The sequence below is a fragment of the Schistocerca piceifrons genome, unplaced genomic scaffold (genome assembly GCF_021461385.2).
Source record: "Schistocerca piceifrons isolate TAMUIC-IGC-003096 unplaced genomic scaffold, iqSchPice1.1 HiC_scaffold_936, whole genome shotgun sequence".
In the NCBI taxonomy this organism is placed as follows: domain Eukaryota; kingdom Metazoa; phylum Arthropoda; class Insecta; order Orthoptera; family Acrididae; genus Schistocerca; species Schistocerca piceifrons.
Window position 1 is genome coordinate 2,455,001 of NW_025729208.1, and position 18,075 is coordinate 2,473,075.

The window sequence follows — 18,075 nt, forward strand, 5'->3', positions numbered from 1 at the left end:
AGTTGGAGGGAGATGACGACAGTTGGAGGGAGATGACGACAGTTGGAGGGAGATGACGACAGTTGGAGACGAAGGAAGAAAAGAAGAGTAGCAGTAGTTTTCAGTCAGTTTCGGTGCTGAAGACCGTCATGCAAGAAGAGACTGCATCATGCACAGACGCACCAAGTCCGCCGCTGTAATGGAATAGCAAGCAGCAGCCGCGGCGCCAGAAGACAGAAGTTAAAAGGTATTGGAAGTCTGGTTTTTACATACCCGGGTGACTCGTGAGGACGGGAAGGAGACGGCCTCACCTCAGCAGTCACCTGTGAGCTGGGATAAAGACCTGACAGCCGAAGACTGGCAAGCGGGAGTCCGTGGTTCGAGTTCGGGACACTGGCCTTCCACCGCCGCGCCGCACCGCTGGTCGACGCACAACACACGCGGCCGCTTAGAGAAGAGAAACACTGGGACGCCACATTCAAGGTATCACCATCCGATGCACGACGTCGCTCGCAATAATTAAACGGGCCACCTCGCGCTGCGCGTCTCCGGTCAGCTGGGCGAGACGGCGACACGAGATACACACCGCTACGCGTAATCAGACGCCGCCGCCGCCGTCGCAGCAGAAGGCTACGCAAACGACACGGCTGCCGCTCTCCGAACCAGAACGTCCCAGTAAGATACAGTTGTACGAAACTTTCAATAAAAGTTAACTTATGTAAGAATGATGTTTCATTCGACCTCATACCCGAGCCAAGGATGAACCCACCCTGCCCACATGTTGTAAGAGAGAAAAGTTAATTTATTTAATATTTTCACCCTGACAGAATGCTTTAGAATGCTCATCCTGACAATTGACAGCATCAAAAGAGAAAACAGTTACATTGAGTGACAGAAGTGTCACATTGAGTAACACAATTGTTACAGTGCCATTATTGTAAAATTTAGTGCCACAGCTTTTAATGAATTTGGAATGTGTAGCACATTCCATTTCTTCTTTCCATTTCAAAAATTCTTCTTCACTGGAGAATACTAAGGCTTCTGGTTTTACACATAAGGCATATGCAGACTAGAAATGATACATCCAGTACTTTTTAGAATCTGTTTCATAATGCACACATCGTGCTGTACAGTGGTTCCACTCATATCTTACATGCCATTGAAACAGAGAAAGAACTTAGTGTCAAGGGACCCACAAGGATCTGTATTGAGCCCATTACTTTCCTCGTTATATGTTAACGATGTGTCGAGTATTGTCTCCCACTGCAAATACGATTTATATGCTGATGACCTGCAGTTATACGTAAGTGCAAGCCCAACAAATCTTCGCTCAGCCATCCAGAAAGTAAATGCTGACCTACTTGCCTTATCACAATGGATGCAGAACACTTCATTCACTACAGAAATATAAAGATATTTCCTCTCGCACTTAAAAAGAAACTTGCAGAATCACTAATACTCGCCTCGTTGGTTATGGTGATCCTATTCTCTGAGGATTTTCGTGTGAGAGTTCATGTCGGTTGGAACTGATGAAAAATGCTTCTGTGATACATTTGTGACTTACACAATTTCTACCATATCACTCCTATGAACAATTATCATGGCTATGTGCCAATAGACATGATTATCATACACTGTGTTTGCTGCATCATTAAGATGTGTGTGAATTCCTAAGGGACCAAACCTGTGGGGTCATCGGTCCTTAGATTTACACACTACTTAAACTAACAAAAACAAACACACACACACACACACACACACACACACACACACACACACACACACACACACACACACACACACACACACACACACGCACACGCCCAAGGGAGGACTCGAACCTCCGGTGGGAGGGGCCGTGCAAACCATGACACGGCACCTCAAACTGTGGCCACTCCATGCGGCTTGCTGCATCATCTTCTCAATCATTGCACTCCTGCCTATTTATCTTAAAGTCTTACACTGCTGTATGAACAGCACAGCAGATATACTCTTTCTCAATAAACTAAATCCTCTCTGCGTCACAACACAGCACTGCCATTTTCTCTAAATCAATTTCTGTATGAGGAACCTGACTTTGGAACAATCTTTCTCAAAAGATTAGAGAAATAAAATCATTTCAAACTTCAGAAGAGAGCTAATGACTCGCTTTCTATCACAACAGTGAAGTATCTCTTCTTGCGACTCTCTCGTCAACCCTCCCTCCCCCTCTACTTTTCCCTCCTCTTGTCTACAGAGTTTTCTGTTGATATTACCTTCTTTCCTACAAGCCATTGTCACTTTAATTTCAACCCTTTCCTCCTCAATTATCCCTTCCACTTCTTCTAATACCAAGGAAGGCTTCAAAAGCTCCAAACTAATCAATATCATTTGCAATGCCTCTGTTATTTTATTATTCTTATTACTATAACTTTATTATTACTTTTTTCCTTTCTCAGACATTGTCTGGTTAAAAATGGAAAGTGACATGGACCTTGATCAAGCGTGACTTCCTTTTAACTGTACGGTATATGTTACATTGCATTTAGGAACTTAGGGGTAATTGAACATGTATCAGTAATTACAGATTTCTGTACTTGCATATATACGTTTGGATGTAGCTGTATTGCGTTGATGTACTGGTGGATATTGTGTGGTATGACCCCTGTAGTTCATAGTATAATTGGTATGTCAACTTTATCCTGATGCCACATGTCCTTGACTTCCTCAGCCAGTTGGATGCATTTTTCAATTTTTTTTTCCTGTTATGTTCTGTATATTTGTGGTATTGGGTATGGATATTTCGATTACTTGTGTTAATTTCTTCTTATTGGTGAGTATGATGTCAGGTTTGTTATGTGGTGTTGTTTTATCTGTTATAATGGTTCTGTTCCAGTATAATTTGTATTCATCATTCTCCAGTACATTTTGTGGTGCATACTTGTATGTGGGAACATGTTGCTTTATTAGTGTCTGTTGTATGGCAAGTTGTTGAAGTATTATTTTTGCTACATTGTCATGTCTTCTGGTGTATTCTGTATTTGCTAGTATTGCACATCCGCTTGGGGTGTGATCTACTGTTTCTATTTGTTGTTTGCAAAGTCTGCATTTATCCGTTGTGGTATTGGGATCTTTAATAATATGCTTGCTGTAATATCTGGTGTTTATTGTTTGATCTTGTATTGCAATCATGAATCCTTCCATCTCACTATATATATTACCTTTTCTTAGCCATGTGTTGGATGAATCTTGATCGATGTGTGGCTGTGTGAGATGATACGGGTGCTTGCCATGTAGTGTTTTCTTTTTCCAATGTACTTTCCTTGTATCTGTTGATATGTGATCTACAGGGTTGTAGAAGTGGTTATGAAATTGCAATGGTGTAGCTGATGTATTTATATAAGTGATTGCTTTGTGTATTTTGCTAGTTTCTTCTTGTTCTATAAAGAATTTCCTTAAATTGTCTACCTGTCCATACCATAATGTAGGTTTTTATGTCAATAAATTCCCTTCCTCCTTCCTTCCTTCCTTTCTGCTTAATGTGAATCTTTCTGTTGCTGAATGTATGTGATATATTCTATATTTGTGGCATTGTGATCATGTAAGTGTATTGAGTGCTTCTAGGTCTGTCTTATTCCATTTCACTACTCCAAATGAGTAGGTCAATATTGGTATAGCATAAGTATTTATAGCTTTTGTCTTGTTTCTTGCTGTCGGTTTTTTTTCAGTATTTTTGTTAGTCTTTGTCTATATTTTTCTTTCAATTCTTCTTTAATATTTGTAATATTTATTCCTATTTTTTGTCTGTATCCTAGATATTTATAGGCGTCTGTTTTTTCCATTGCTTCAATGCAGTCGCTGTGGTTATCCAACACGTAATCTTCTTTTTTAGTGTGTTTCCCCCTTGACTATGCTATTTTTCTTAAATTTGCCTGTTCCAAAAGCCATATTTATATCATTGCTGAATACTTCTGTTATCTTTAGTAATTGATTGAGTTGTTGATTTGTTGCTGCCAGTAGTCTTAGATCATCCATGTATAGCAAATGTGTGATTTTGTGTTGGTATGTTCCAGTAATATTATATCCATAATTAGTACTATTTAGCATGTTGGATAGTGGGTTCAGAGCAAGGTAGAATGAGAAAGGACTTAATGAGTCTCCTTGGTATACTCCACGCTTAATCTGTATTGGTTGTGATGTGATATTATTTGAATTTGTTTGGATATTAAGTGTGGTTTTCCAGTTTTTCATTACTATGTTTAGGAACCGTATCAATTTAGGATACACTTTGTATATTTTCAATACTTGTAGTAACCATGAGTGGGGTACACTATCAAAAGCTTTTTGGTAATCAATGTACTTTTTATTAATAATCCAAATTATTATTAGCATTGAATTTGTTGTGTCTTAACTTATTATTATAATACATTATTTTATCATCATTATTAATGTTACTGTTATTATTATCAGTTATTATTTTTCATTAATAATGCAAATTATTATTATTGTGTTTTCTGTATAATATTGTTTGTATGTGTTGTTCCTGGTCATGCGTAAGTTAGGGCCTTAAGCATATAATCCAGTCATGCTAAATAAGCCATAAATAAATAAATTTGGGAATTTTGTTGCAAATACTTCAACAATTAACTGATAAAATTTGTCAAAGTGTCTTCACTCTGAAAGCAGTCTGATTGTGTTATCTGTATGTCAACTGATGAGTGTTATCAGAGTATCTCAGACTACCATCTAGCCTAAAAACCACCATGTGCACCCCATAAGTACTTACCTAACTGAGTAGCTGCTTCCTTTGTGTAGTGTACCCTGACCTGTCCAGGAGAGGCCTACAATTATCCACCCAATAATGCAGGTCCAGCCAAGACTGTCAGCCTCAACAAAGCCTCTGGCCAAGATTGTCCACTCAGCTCTAGACTGTAGGACCCCAGTCAACTCTGGAAACTATGCTGCAAATCATGAGCTGTGCTTGCACTCCATATGTGAAGCCAGCAGCCTCCACCACCTCCACCAGTCATCTGTACGAACTGAGGATGACCTCGGAACCCTCGCAAAAGGCATTGTCAGAACTGATGCCACTCCTTGCAGATTACTGCACCCTGCAAGCTCGATAGCCACAGGCAAAGCTGCCACATCTCGGATGAGGCTCCCTGATACACATACCGAGTGCATATTGGCTATCTTTCTGGCTCTGAACAATATTTCCCTAAGGATCTCCCTAATGTGTCCATCACTAGTGGTCCCAATAACTAGTAAACCCCTCTCCCTTTGTGCTCGTTCAGATGCCATCGGAGGAGTGACTCACAGATGAATGGGAGAGGCTGGACAGCCAGCCTCCACACTGATGGTCCACATGCCTAACCAAGCAGTGTAGTTAGTTGTTCAAGAGAAATGAAGACTGTGCTACACACTGCCTGAATTTACACTTTAAAGTTACAAAAATGTGAGACTACACCTCTTAAATAGAAGAAAACTCATGGAATTTAAGAATTAATCTATGAAGAAAGCAGAAAAATCTAAAGATATAACTAGCTGTTCTCCTCATCTTTCACAGGTGACATCTGGAACCTGTATGTAACTCAGCTTTACTTGTTTCTTCTGAAGATGAGATTTAAAAAAGATTGTGCTCTGGGTTGATCTATATTTATTTTTGTCATAATGAAATTTTGAACTTTATTTACAAGTTGGTCAGTGCCCCATTGTGAATTTACAGAAAAGCTGAATAATACAGTAATAGTGAGCATTAGCTGAAATTTAGATATATTACGAACCTGTGAATACTATCAGTCTTTTAGCCTCCTTCTTTCAGAGAGTCTTTGTACATATGATGGACTACAAGCACACTTTTATAACAGCTTAATAATCATATATTTTACTCTTCCACAAAATTTTTTTCTAAATAACAATCAGTACATTTGAGCCATGACTTGAACCTAAAAAAAAATCTATGTGAACAGGCCTTGGACATCTAAACAGTGATGGTACTGACTTACAACTGTGTCATCCTCAGCTAACAAAATTCACTGGAGGGGCACGGAGTCAGCACACCTCTGTCCCAGCCGTTGTCACTTTTTGGCACTGGTGATGCTACTTCTCATTCAAGTAGCTCCTCAGTTGGCCTTACAAGGGCTGGGTGCACCCTCATTGAACCTTGCCCACATAGCACAGTACAGAGAGCTTCACTCACAATGTTTCATCAAGATGTGTGTCAGTTAAAATCACACGTGGTTTCTTACAGGACTCAGAATTTGGCTGCCAGGCTGGATAAGACATGTCTAATCCCAGAACCATAGTTTTTTCTTACAGTGCCAATGTATTTGATTAAATTGCTTGCTAACAAATGAATACTTCACTTACCAACATTACCAGGCTTTGTGAAAATTGGCTACATCTTTCAACAGAACTTTGCCCACTTTGTCATAGCTTGACATGAGGAATATCGTGGTCAAAATTTTGTTTTTGCTTCCCATAACAGTATGCTACTAATCACTTAACTTAAACCATATGCTAGTGCATTTGTATATCATTCTGATCCCAGGTTCTCACCATATATTTCATTCCCTTGAGAATCAGCTAGCAAATCTTCTCACACTCTATTCATGCATGGTACTCTATGAGGGTATGATGTATGAACAGCTGTCTGTCATCCTGAATGGACTCTTCCAAACTGTGACCAACAACCACCTACACTGACTCGTGTGATGGAATGGGGCATTTACACAACATTTTAAAATATTTCACATTGCAAGCTTAAATTTCAATTGAAACAGGAACTTTCTTTGTGGCCATAAAATGATGTAGACCTAAGCATGAAGCTAGTATAATTGTTACAGGACCATTTTTCAACACTGTCACACAACGTATACAAATTCTTGTGAGTTCATAGTAGTAGCCAACCTTGAGCTGCATAATTAATTATGATATTGATATTAAATGTCTGAGTGATGGTCAGTTTAGAGAGTAATTTAAAACAGATTTGTACGTTAGCTGGGAATAAGGGGATGTTTGGAAGCACACTCAGTGACACAGACTGAGCTGAGCACTGGAACAGTCAGGGACCCAGCTGAGCTCATTTGAAAAGCGGCAGTGAGGGGAAACTTTCACTGTGGCAGCCTGGCCCATTAAGCGTCTTTATGATCCACCATGCAGATGGACAACAGTCATGACATTCTTCAGTGTTTGCTCACACAATTGTTTTAAGAGTTGGAGTGAGGAGTAATGTTAGTGAAAGATGCTATTGACTGCCAAATGCAGAAAATCTGGCTTTGGGATGCGTGCCAGAGATTGCTATCTTACAGGTGAACCCCCTGCTAGGCCTTTGAAATTTTTGAGATGCCACCAAACACACAACTCTTACAAAAACTTTGTTTAAGGATTTAAGACCTATGGACAGTGGTTCATCTTGATGTTTTTCAGAGTGACGGAGAGCCCAACAGAGCCAAAGGGAAGCTGCCTCACTGACGGGGGATAGAGATAGAAATAGCGAGGCACGACTTTTTCTGAGGAGTATAGCAGAAAGGGAAGCACTGGTTACCTGAGTAAAACATAGCCTAGGGAAGGGGAGTTGTGCTCTCTGAGGAGAATTTTTGTCAGTCAGAGCATGGAAGATCCATAGCACAGCCAGTAAAATTAAGCACGTATAGAAAAATTTGGCAATTCAAGGCTTCTCTCACAGTGAGAAATCAGATCAATCAACACAATCTCTCCTCACAGATGAACTTCAATTCACAGCTGCTACACGGATGTGTAAGGAGACTTGTCAAATATTTGGCCAACCAACACACAGCCACAGAAGAGGTCTGCTGGTGCTGCCACTGCCACTGCCACTGCCACTGCCACTACGGTGAGCCCAGCTGCTACTGAATGGGATCGAGGGAACTTCAAGTCATCTTATAAATACAATCTCAGAGATTCATTCTGAATGTTTGTGTTGCAAAGTCATGAACACCCTGCTTCTAAAATCCACAAAAAGTATGACAAATTACCTCCAGTAACTTATTAGTTTCAGTAGTTCTATTCTGTGCTAATAAACCAACTAATCATAATACATGTTCCACAGTCGTAAAACACTCCTTCCCACCCAAACACATAACCTCTCAAAGCTTCCAGAATGAAATTTCCACTTTGCAGCAGAGTGTGCACTGATATGAAACTTTCTGGCAGATTAAAACTGTATGCTGTACTGAGACTATCTCAGTACCTTTGCCTTTTGTGGGAAAGTGCTCTACCAACTGAGTTACCTAAGCATGACTCATGACCCATCCTCACAGCTTTACTTCCTCCAGTATCTCATATCCTACCATCCAAACTTCACAGAAGCTGTCCTGCAATGCTGCAGGACTAGCACTCCTGGAAGAAAGGATATAGCAAAGACATGGCTTGTCACAGCGTGGGGGATGTTTACGGAATGAAATTTTGACTCTGCAGTAGAGTGTGTGCTGATGTGAAACTGCCGGCCGCAGTGGTCGTGCGGTTCTAGGCGCTCCAGTCCGGAGCCGCGCTGCTGCTACGGTCGCAGGTTCGAATCCTGCCTCGGGCATGGGTGTGTGTGGTGTCCTTAGGTTAGTTAGGTTTAAGTAGTTCTAAGTTCTAGGGGACTGATGACCACAGCAGTTGAGTCCCATAGTGCTCAGAACCATTTGAACCATTTTTTGATGTGAAACTTCCTGGCAGATTAAAACCAAGACTCGAACTCGGATCCTTTGCCTTTAGCAGGCAAGTGCTCTCAAAGCTTGTCACAGTTTGGAGTTACCATGTACACAAAGACATTGCTACTAATTTTGGCTAACAATAAAAGACAAGCAAAAACTCTTCGTATGTAGGATAACTGTTACAGATTTATTTGCTTGCCTCATCTAGCTGCTCGTTTATACTCAATCCAGCACTTGCTCCATCCAATATATTGTTGATAGAGTAGTTTGTATTAAGAAACCTGCAATACAGTTCTATGCATGCACACGGATTAGCATTTTACTTAAGTGTCAGTGTACACCATTTTCCTAAAACTGCGAAAAAGATAATAATGTGTCATGTAATAAAAATGCAGGAAAATGTACTGTAGCCTGTTTGATGCATGAGTACATTTGTCACAAGCAACTGGAGTTGAGTAAAATAGTGTCAATAGCAGACTAAGTGTGAAGTGTGAAATGGTATATTGAAACTTACTTAACATACTTGTAGATAGAATGTCAGGGACACAGATTATTAACAATAACTTTTTCATTTATGGTCTTGTGGTGGTATGAACTACCAATTTTTTTTGGTTCCAGCTGTATGGAATTGAATTTTCACAAGCTTTTTGCTGAGTACTCAAAACCGATGTCAGATGGTAACTGACTCTCATACCAACCATGACCTCATCCACAGCCATGTTGCCAACACCATCATGAAGATGGCTGCAGTATAGTTGGATAAATAAGATGATCTACTCACCAAGCTGGTGGCAGCAGAAACTATGTATAAAGGATATAGAAATGTGGAAGCTTTCAGAGCCAATGGCTCTTCCTTCTAGCAGCAGATTTGAAGGGAAAGAATGAGAACTGAACAAAGGAGACTGGCAAGACTTAAGAAATGGAGAGAGTTATGGAAAAGTTGCCCAAAACCCTAGGTCGAAGGAGACTTAACAGACAGGATGAGATGGAAAGACTGATCCTTGGTGCCTGCACTGGATGAGATTTGAAAACCTGAGAGCTTAATGATGGAAGATATGGTAATCAGCAAGACACAATTTACTGGAAAAAAAAAATCATGCGGAGTCAATATGAGCTGAAAGCTAAGTGCATTGTACATGATAGGCATATATGGGGAGGGGGGAAGACGGTGGAGATGTGTGGGGGGGAATAGACAGGCTGCAAAATGAAAGATACAGAAAAATGAAAGGGGAGCAAAGAAAAGGGATAGTTACTGAGAATAATTCTGACAACACTATGATGCTATTGTACTTCTTTTAAGCTTATGTTTCTCATTGATTCAGTAAACAAACCAAACAGATCCCATACTATGTATTTATATGTCCAAAAGTAATAAATAAAGTAGACTGATTTTCGGCTTCTGTGTCCAGTGTCCAAGGTTGTTGAATGTCAGTTTGCAGTCTGCTTGTTTCTATTAAATCATTGTCCACCCACGGTAGCTGAGTGGTCAGTGACCTACTGTCAATCTTAATGGCCTGGGTTTGATCCCCAGCTGGATCAGAGATTTTCTCCACTCAGGGACTGGGTGTTGTGTTGCCCTGATCATCACCTATTCATCGCCATCCAAGCACAATTCGCCAAAGTGGTGTCAAATTAATTAGTTTGTTTATTTACATTTATTTATTTTCATTAATTCATTCTCTCTCTCTCTCTCTCTCTCTCTCTCTCTCTCTCTCTCTCTCTCTCTCTCTCTCTCTCTCTCTCTCTCTCTCTCTCTCCCCCATTCATTCGAAATTCTTCATTAATTTTAGAAAAATGTCTGTCTCTAATTTGATTGTCTGGTCAATTGTCTTTGTCATGGTTTCTAAATCTGTCTCTACTTGTGTGACATGCTTCGTGATGTCATCGTGAGCAGTGATGCACTTTTCTACTTTTGTTGTCATGGTGTCACACGTGCTGTTTGACATTGATTTCAAGAACATTGATTTTGGTTTCATTATGTTTTGCTAAACTGTTAGATTTGAAAACTAGGTGGACATTTCATTGATCTTTTGTTTAAGTCAGTACCAATTTTGGTTAATTTAGCGTCATTACTGTCAAGTTTTTTGTTTATCTCCTGAAACTTTTCCATAAACTGTTTGTCATTCTTCTGTAAACTTGTATTCATCTGCTGAAATTGTTGCATGACTGCACTGATAATCTGTGAGAAATTTACTGTTTGAACATTATCTGCCCCCGGTAAATCGTGAGAATTTACTGCTTGTGATTCAGTTTCCATATCTTGTGACTATGTTACTGTCGGTTGCTACAGCTAGATTATGTAGGTTCTGTATTTCATTTACTGTTTCACTTGTTTGAGCATTAGTGTTTTGAGCAAGCGTAATTTAATTCTATGCTTCTTCATTGGATACAGAACTTGCAGTAGGTGAACTGTTTATGTTATCCATTCTATTTGCCATACTACGAGTCATGACCATATCAATAGCAAAAATGTAACTTTTTTTTTGAAAATTCAGTAAAGTAAACGCATAAAATATTTTTAAACTCATCTCGACAGCAAATGAGTATCTACAATGTTTAGCTTGTATGTAACTGTTATTCAAACAATGCATAGAGTTGATCTATTATTGACGATGTATCTACACGCCATGTTGTCTCCACTGAGCTGTGTATCGGCCATTTTGCAATAATTGTCGTACTTTGAAAATGTGAAAAAAAAAAGGACTCAGCAGTAAAAATCACTTTACTTTTGCAAAACTTCACTATATATCACGAGTTGATGAAAGATTGCACCAGAGTCAAATGCGATAGATATAAGTCTGTCCTACCTTATCTGTTGTGGTGATTGTTGCCACAGTCTGACCAGATTTTCCATTATGCTTTCTGGATTTAATATTCTTTCCATTCCTTCTTGGTGATTTCTCAGAGTAATGTTTGCGATGAAACATGAAACAAAAAAAATATATTAGCTCACAAATAACATCCTGGCCAACATGTCGCCAAAGTAAATAATTAAATATATATGTATGTAAATATGATTATTTATATTATTTTAGGTTTTTTATAATTTTTGTTGAACTGAATTGTGGTGGATGGAAATATTTAAAAATCAGTGAATGTATTTAAACCATGATAAAGTGGCATCGGACATGTGCTTTGACAATGAGGAGGTGGTTCGTGGGCCGTGTTATTTCTGAGCTAAAATGAGGTAACTACTGAAAATACAGTTTACATATAATGTTGAAATGTTAGGATCATGGATTAAACAAATAATGAAATCACAATAGCGTTAATCATAACTATAATTACTGAAGTGCACTATGCTACTTACATTGGGAATACAATATGAATCACTAGTGATATGTTGATTATCCGCACATCGGTATCTCATCTGTGCACAGTGGAAACTTCCTTATATAATTACTAGTATGTGCCCTGCAGCACGCAGTCTCTTTTTATAAAATTAAAGAGTTTAAATTAGAGCGGCTAATCTAACGCCCTTCCCCTGTGGGTCCGGGGTAAGAATAGGCCCGAGGTATTCCCGCCTGTCGTAAGAGGTGACTAAAAAGAGTCCCTCCCCCTCAAGGGGGTAGTTTGTGCCTGCATCCAGAGGTGGACAGTTCAATGACTTACATTTGAAGTCATTTTGGTTTTTCGCTAATTCTAGTTTCTTCCTTCCTTTGTTTCCTTTCTTTGTCTTTCTCCCTGTGTCACTGTCTTCCTTACTTTTTACCTTGCCTTCTTCTCCTTGCCTTCTTCTCCTTGCCTTCTTCTCCTTGCCTTCTTCTCCTTGCCTTCTTCTCCTTGCCTTCTTCTCCTTGCCTTCTTCTCCTTGCCTTCTTCTCCTTGCCTTCTTCTCCTTGCCTTCTTCTCCTTGCCTTCTTCTCCTTGCCTTCTTCTCCTTGCCTTCTTCTCCTTGCCTTCTTCTCCTTGCCTTCTTCTCCTTGCCTTCTTCTCCTTGCCTTCTTCTCCTTGCCTTCTTCTCCTTGCCTTCTTCTCCTTGCCTTCTTCTCCTTGCCTTCTTCTCCTTGCCTTCTTCTCCTTGCCTTCTTCTCCTTGCCTTCTTCTCCTTGCCTTCTTCTCCTTGCCTTCTTCTCCTTGCCTTCTTCTCCTTGCCTTCTTCTCCTTGCCTTCTTCTCCTTGCCTTCTTCTCCTTGCCTTCTTCTCCTTGCCTTCTTCTCCTTGCCTTCTTCTCCTTGCCTTCTTCTCCTTGCCTTCTTCTCCTTGCCTTCTTCTCCTTGCCTTCTTCTCCTTGCCTTCTTCTCCTTGCCTTCTTCTCCTTGCCTTCTTCTCCTTGCCTCCTTCTCCTTGCCTCCTTCTCCTTGCCTCCTTCTCCTTGCCTCCTTCTCCTTGCCTCCTTCTCCTTGCCTCCTTCTCCTTGCCTCCTTCTCCTTGCCTCCTTCTCCTTGCCTCCTTCTCCTTGCCTCCTTCTCCTTGCCTCCTTCTCCTTGCCTCCTTCTCCTTGCCTCCTTCTCCTTGCCTCCTTCTCCTTGCCTCCTTCTCCTTGCCTCCTTCTCCTTGCCTCCTTCTCCTTGCCTCCTTCTCCTTGCCTCCTTCTCCTTGCCTCCTTCTCCTTGCCTCCTTCTCCTTGCCTCCTTCTCCTTGCCTCCTTCTCCTTGCCTCCTTCTCCTTGCCTCCTTCTCCTTGCCTCCTTCTCCTTGCCTCCTTCTCCTTGCCTCCTTCTCCTTGCCTCCTTCTCCTTGCCTCCTTCTCCTTGCCTCCTTCTCCTTGCCTCCTTCTCCTTGCCTCCTTCTCCTTGCCTCCTTCTCCTTGCCTCCTTCTCCTTGCCTCCTTCTCCTTGCCTCCTTCTCCTTGCCTCCTTCTCCTTGCCTCCTTCTCCTTGCCTCCTTCTCCTTGCCTCCTTCTCCTTGCCTCCTTCTCCTTGCCTCCTTCTCCTTGCCTCCTTCTCCTTGCCTCCTTCTCCTTGCCTCCTTCTCCTTGCCTCCCTCTCCTTGCCTCCCTCTCCTTGCCTCCCTCTCCTTGCCTCCCTCTCCTTGCCTCCCTCTCCTTGCCTCCCTCTCCTTGCCTCCCTCTCCTTGCCTCCCTCTCCTTGCCTCCCTCTCCTTGCCTCCCTCTCCTTGCCTCCCTCTCCTTGCCTCCCTCTCCTTGCCTCCCTCTCCTTGCCTCCCTCTCCTTGCCTCCCTCTCCTTGCCTCCCTCTCCTTGCCTTTTTGTCCACCCTATGGTCTCCGCCTCAGCGTTTGAGACAATCTGCCCTTTCCCTCCCTCTCTCCCCTTTTTTCCTATTCTTCTTTCCTCCCCATGCATGCCTGAAGGCCAACCCACGCGTTCACACACGTAGCCGATGATGGGGTAATGCGTAATTCCCCGCCCTGGGTAGACAAGTAAGGCATGCACGTACCCCCTGGTTAAGGCCAGGCCCAGGGAGAAGTGATTGCCTGAGCTGACACCTTACGACCATGCCGATTGGCCCTTCCGCCCTCTGAGAGGGTCCCCACGAAGAAGGAGTGCACCATCTGAGACGCTGGCAATCATGGGGGATTCATCCACAATGGATTTCTCTTCTTCTCTCGTGACTTCACCAGCCCCAGTGAGAAAAGTACTACCGCCTGCCCAAAAGTTCCTCATAGTTTCTAGATCTGAGGACAGAAAATATTTCATCTGTCAACCCTTTCATTATTTAGAAGGGCGTAGATGCCATAGCCGTACCTGTGAAGTCTTGTACCAGGATGCATAACGGTACCTTGTTGTTAGAAACTGAGAGCGCCTTTCATGCACAAAAACTCCTTGGAACCACACTCCTGTACACGTTCCCTGTCCGGCTGGAGGCTCACCGCACTTTGAATTCTTCATGGTGTGGTGTTGTGGGGTGCGTACTGTATGACCTTCGGTACACACACCATCAGATTATTTGACTTCTCGCTCTAGCGAAGTAGGCGAGTGTCAGCAATATGTCTCGTGGTCTTATTGTGGCTTGTTTATCTTCTGCCGTTTGGTCAGATGATAGAAATGCCACTTGCACGCTTAGAGTAGCAGATTGACAGTGACCAACTTTAAACAGAACTTGATGAATTTTCACACACATTTATTAAAATAATAACAAGCATAAAAATAACTTAACTTGGTTCTGGATGCTATTTACAATGGACAATCTGAAGTTCCTTTGGTTTTGGTACGTTAATCTTATTCTCACATATCTCTGATACTTGACAAAGTGTCTATACATTTATCTTCATGGCTATGTACAGGAATACGATAAGATTATTAGACGCAGACTGAAACTTGACTATAGACTAATGCAGACTGACTAATTGGAGGTCTGTACACTCGCCGAGAAAAGGTTCTACATTAGCAGCGATCTCATTGACTGCATTACATATTAATATGCGGAGACGGATGAGTGCTGCGCCTGCGCTGTTGTGCTTGGTGGGGCGCGCTCCAGTGGGAAAGTTGTGTACGTGCTGACTACGCAGAACTATGTACACAACAGGTATATACTAGATCACTTGACGGATTGACTGACGAGGAGATTGTCTTTCCTTGCTAAGCAGGGCATGACGGCTGTCCATAGGGTCATGAAAAAGGTCAACAATGACCTTGTACCGACCTGGACACTTTTCTTTACCTTTGATAGTGTTTAGCTGCCGTCATGCATCAAAGTGGGCTATGAGGTTATTTCTGTTCGCCCCTATGTCCTGACACGTATGCGCTGCTACCAGTGTCACTGTTTTAGTCACCTGTCCTCTCATCTCCTCGGCCTACCAGGGAGGTTTCGACGCAAACATGAGATCTGACCTTTAGCGTGACTGTCGTTCGTTCGGCCAGTGCTAAGGTCGCCCGGTCAATGTCTCCTCTTCCTCCTGTGACCCCTAAGACACAAGCACCTTCGTCAGCTTCTGCCAAGACTAAGACCCAGAAGTCAGATGCACGGGCCTTCAAGAAGGAAACGTCCCGTGAGGACTTCCTACATGCCCCGAACTCCCAGCCATCGACCGGTACTTCAACTAAACAACCTTACAAGAAGGCTCATAGGAAGCAAAGTTCTCCTTCTCCACCACGGTGCGTTTCTTCTCCTGCGCCACCCAGCTGTTGCCGCCCCAGGCCATCATCCGTTTTGCCTGGCCGCACAGCTGGTAGCCGAACATCTGTCCGTTCACTGGTGGAGGAAGCTCCCCCTCCCGGCCATCTTAACATGGTGGCCAATGAACCTATTGAAAAAATGGAGGATGACTCTCCACCTATTGATGGCAGCAACAGTGCTCCCTCGAAGCCAGGCCCTCAGTGGCCTTCGAGGTGACCCCTTCTTGCTTCTCCTTTTTCATTTTCTTCTCATGATCGCACTTCTTCATTGGAATATTCGCGGCATTTGCTCCAACTGCAAGGACTTAAAGTTGCTGCTACGCTTGCACTGTCCACTCATAGTAGCTCTCCAGGAAATGAAGCTATGCCCATGGGATCGAATTGACTTGGCACGCTATGCCTCTGTGCATTTTTACCTACCCCCTGTGGCAGGTATTCCGGCTCATGGAGGGGTTATGTTGCTGGTCCAGAATGATATCAACTATGATCCCATCACATTGCACACTGATCTGCAGGCATTTGCCGTCCGAATTACTCTCCCTTCTTTTGCATTTTCCATTTACACTCAATCGTAACCCGTCTTTCCATCAGTCCCTATACCAGTTCCAAACTGAACAATCCTTAGCCCTCACCACCTAATCCTTCACCTACACATCAACTCAACCAATGAACACACCCGTCAACTCCTATCCTTAATAAAAGTCCTCAATCTTTCCTCTCCCACATCCACACTGGATGTGGGAGAGGGCCCCACTGCGATGGAGCACTTCCTTTCACGCTGATCACCTGCCACCCTACCTAAAACCTGTTTCCTCATTACCTTAGCCAGCTTCATCCTAACTCACAACTTCACTTTCAAAGGCCAGACATACCAACAATTAAAGGGAACAGCCATGGGTACCAGGATGGCCCCCTCGTACACCAACCTATTTATGGGTTGCTTAGAGGAAGCCTTCTTGGTTACCCAGGCCTGCCAACCCAAAGTTTGGTACAGATTTATTGATGACATCTTCATGATCTGGACTCACAGTGAAGAACAACTCCAGAATTTCCTCTCCAACCTCAACTCCTTTGGTTCCATCAGATTCACCTGGTCCTACTCCAAATCCCATGCCACTTCCCTCGACGTTGACCTCCATCTGTCCAATGGCCAGCTTCACATGTCCGTCCACATCAAACCCACCAACAAGCAACAGTACCTCCATTATAACAGCTGCCACCCATTCCATATTAAACGGTCCCTTCCCTACAGCCTAGGTCTTCATGGCAAACGAATCTGCTCCAGTCCTGAATCCCTGAACCATTACACCAACAACCTGAAAACAGCTTTCGCATCCCGCAATTACCCTCCCAACCTGGTACAGAAGCAAATAACCAGAGCCACTTCCTCATCCCCCCAAACCTAGAACCTCCCACAGAAGAACTCCAAAACTGCCCCACTTGTGACAGGATACTTTCCGGGACTGGATCAGACTCTGAATGTGGCTCCAACAGGGATACAACTTCCTCAAATCCTGCCCTGAAATGAGATCCATCCTTTACAAAATCTTCCCCACTCCACCAAGAGTGTCTTTCCATCATCCACCTAACCTTCGTAACCTCTTGGTTCATCCCTATGAAATCCCCAAACCACCTTCCCTACCCTCTGGCTCCTACCCTTGTAACCGCCCCCCTGTGTAAAACCTGTCCTGTGCACCCTCTCACCACCACCTACTCCAGTCCTGTAACCCGGAAGGTGTACACGACCAAAGGCAGAGCCACGTGTTAAAGCACCCACGTGATTTACCAACTGACCTGCCTACACTGTGAAGCTTTCTATGTGGTAATGACCAGCAATAAACTGTCCATTAACATGGACGGACACAGGCAGACAGTGTTTGTTGGTAATGAGGATCACCCTGTGGCTAAACATGCCTTGGTGCATGGCCAGCACATCTTGGCGTAGTGTTACACCGTCCAGGTTATATGGATACTTCCCACTGACACCAACCTATCAGAACTCTGGAGATGGGAACTTGCCCTTCAGTATATCCTCTCTTCCTGTTACTCACCAGGCCTCAACCTCCGCTAATTTCAAGTTGCCGCCGCTCATACCTCACCTGTCTTTCAACATCATCTTTGCCTCTGTACTTCCACCTTGACTGACATCTCTGCCCAAACTCTTTGCCTTTACACATGTCTGCTTTTGTGTGTGTGTGTGTGTGTGTGTGTGTGTGTGTGTGTGTGTGTGTGTGTGTGTGTGTGTGTGTGTGTGTGTCCATCAATGTACCAACACTTCCGTTTGGTAAGTTACAGAATCTTTGTTTTATATATATATATATATATATATATATATATATATATATATATATATATATATATATATAACCTGGTAGGCTTTCACTGATGTTGCAGTTGTCTATAACAAAGTAGCAATGCCATAAGACAGTAATGAT

General features: G+C 42.7%; 1 protein-coding gene across 1 annotated transcript in view; it reads right to left on the reverse strand.

The window, feature by feature from the left end:
* LOC124771316 overlaps positions 1-18,075 on the reverse strand; it is a 140,013-nt gene that overhangs the window by 18,224 nt on the left and 103,714 nt on the right. Inside the window, exon 6 of the mRNA XM_047249322.1 lies at positions 12,334-13,531. Within this exon, the coding sequence (XP_047105278.1) occupies positions 12,334-13,531 (1,198 nt within the window). The remainder of the gene's footprint in view (positions 1-12,333; positions 13,532-18,075) is intronic.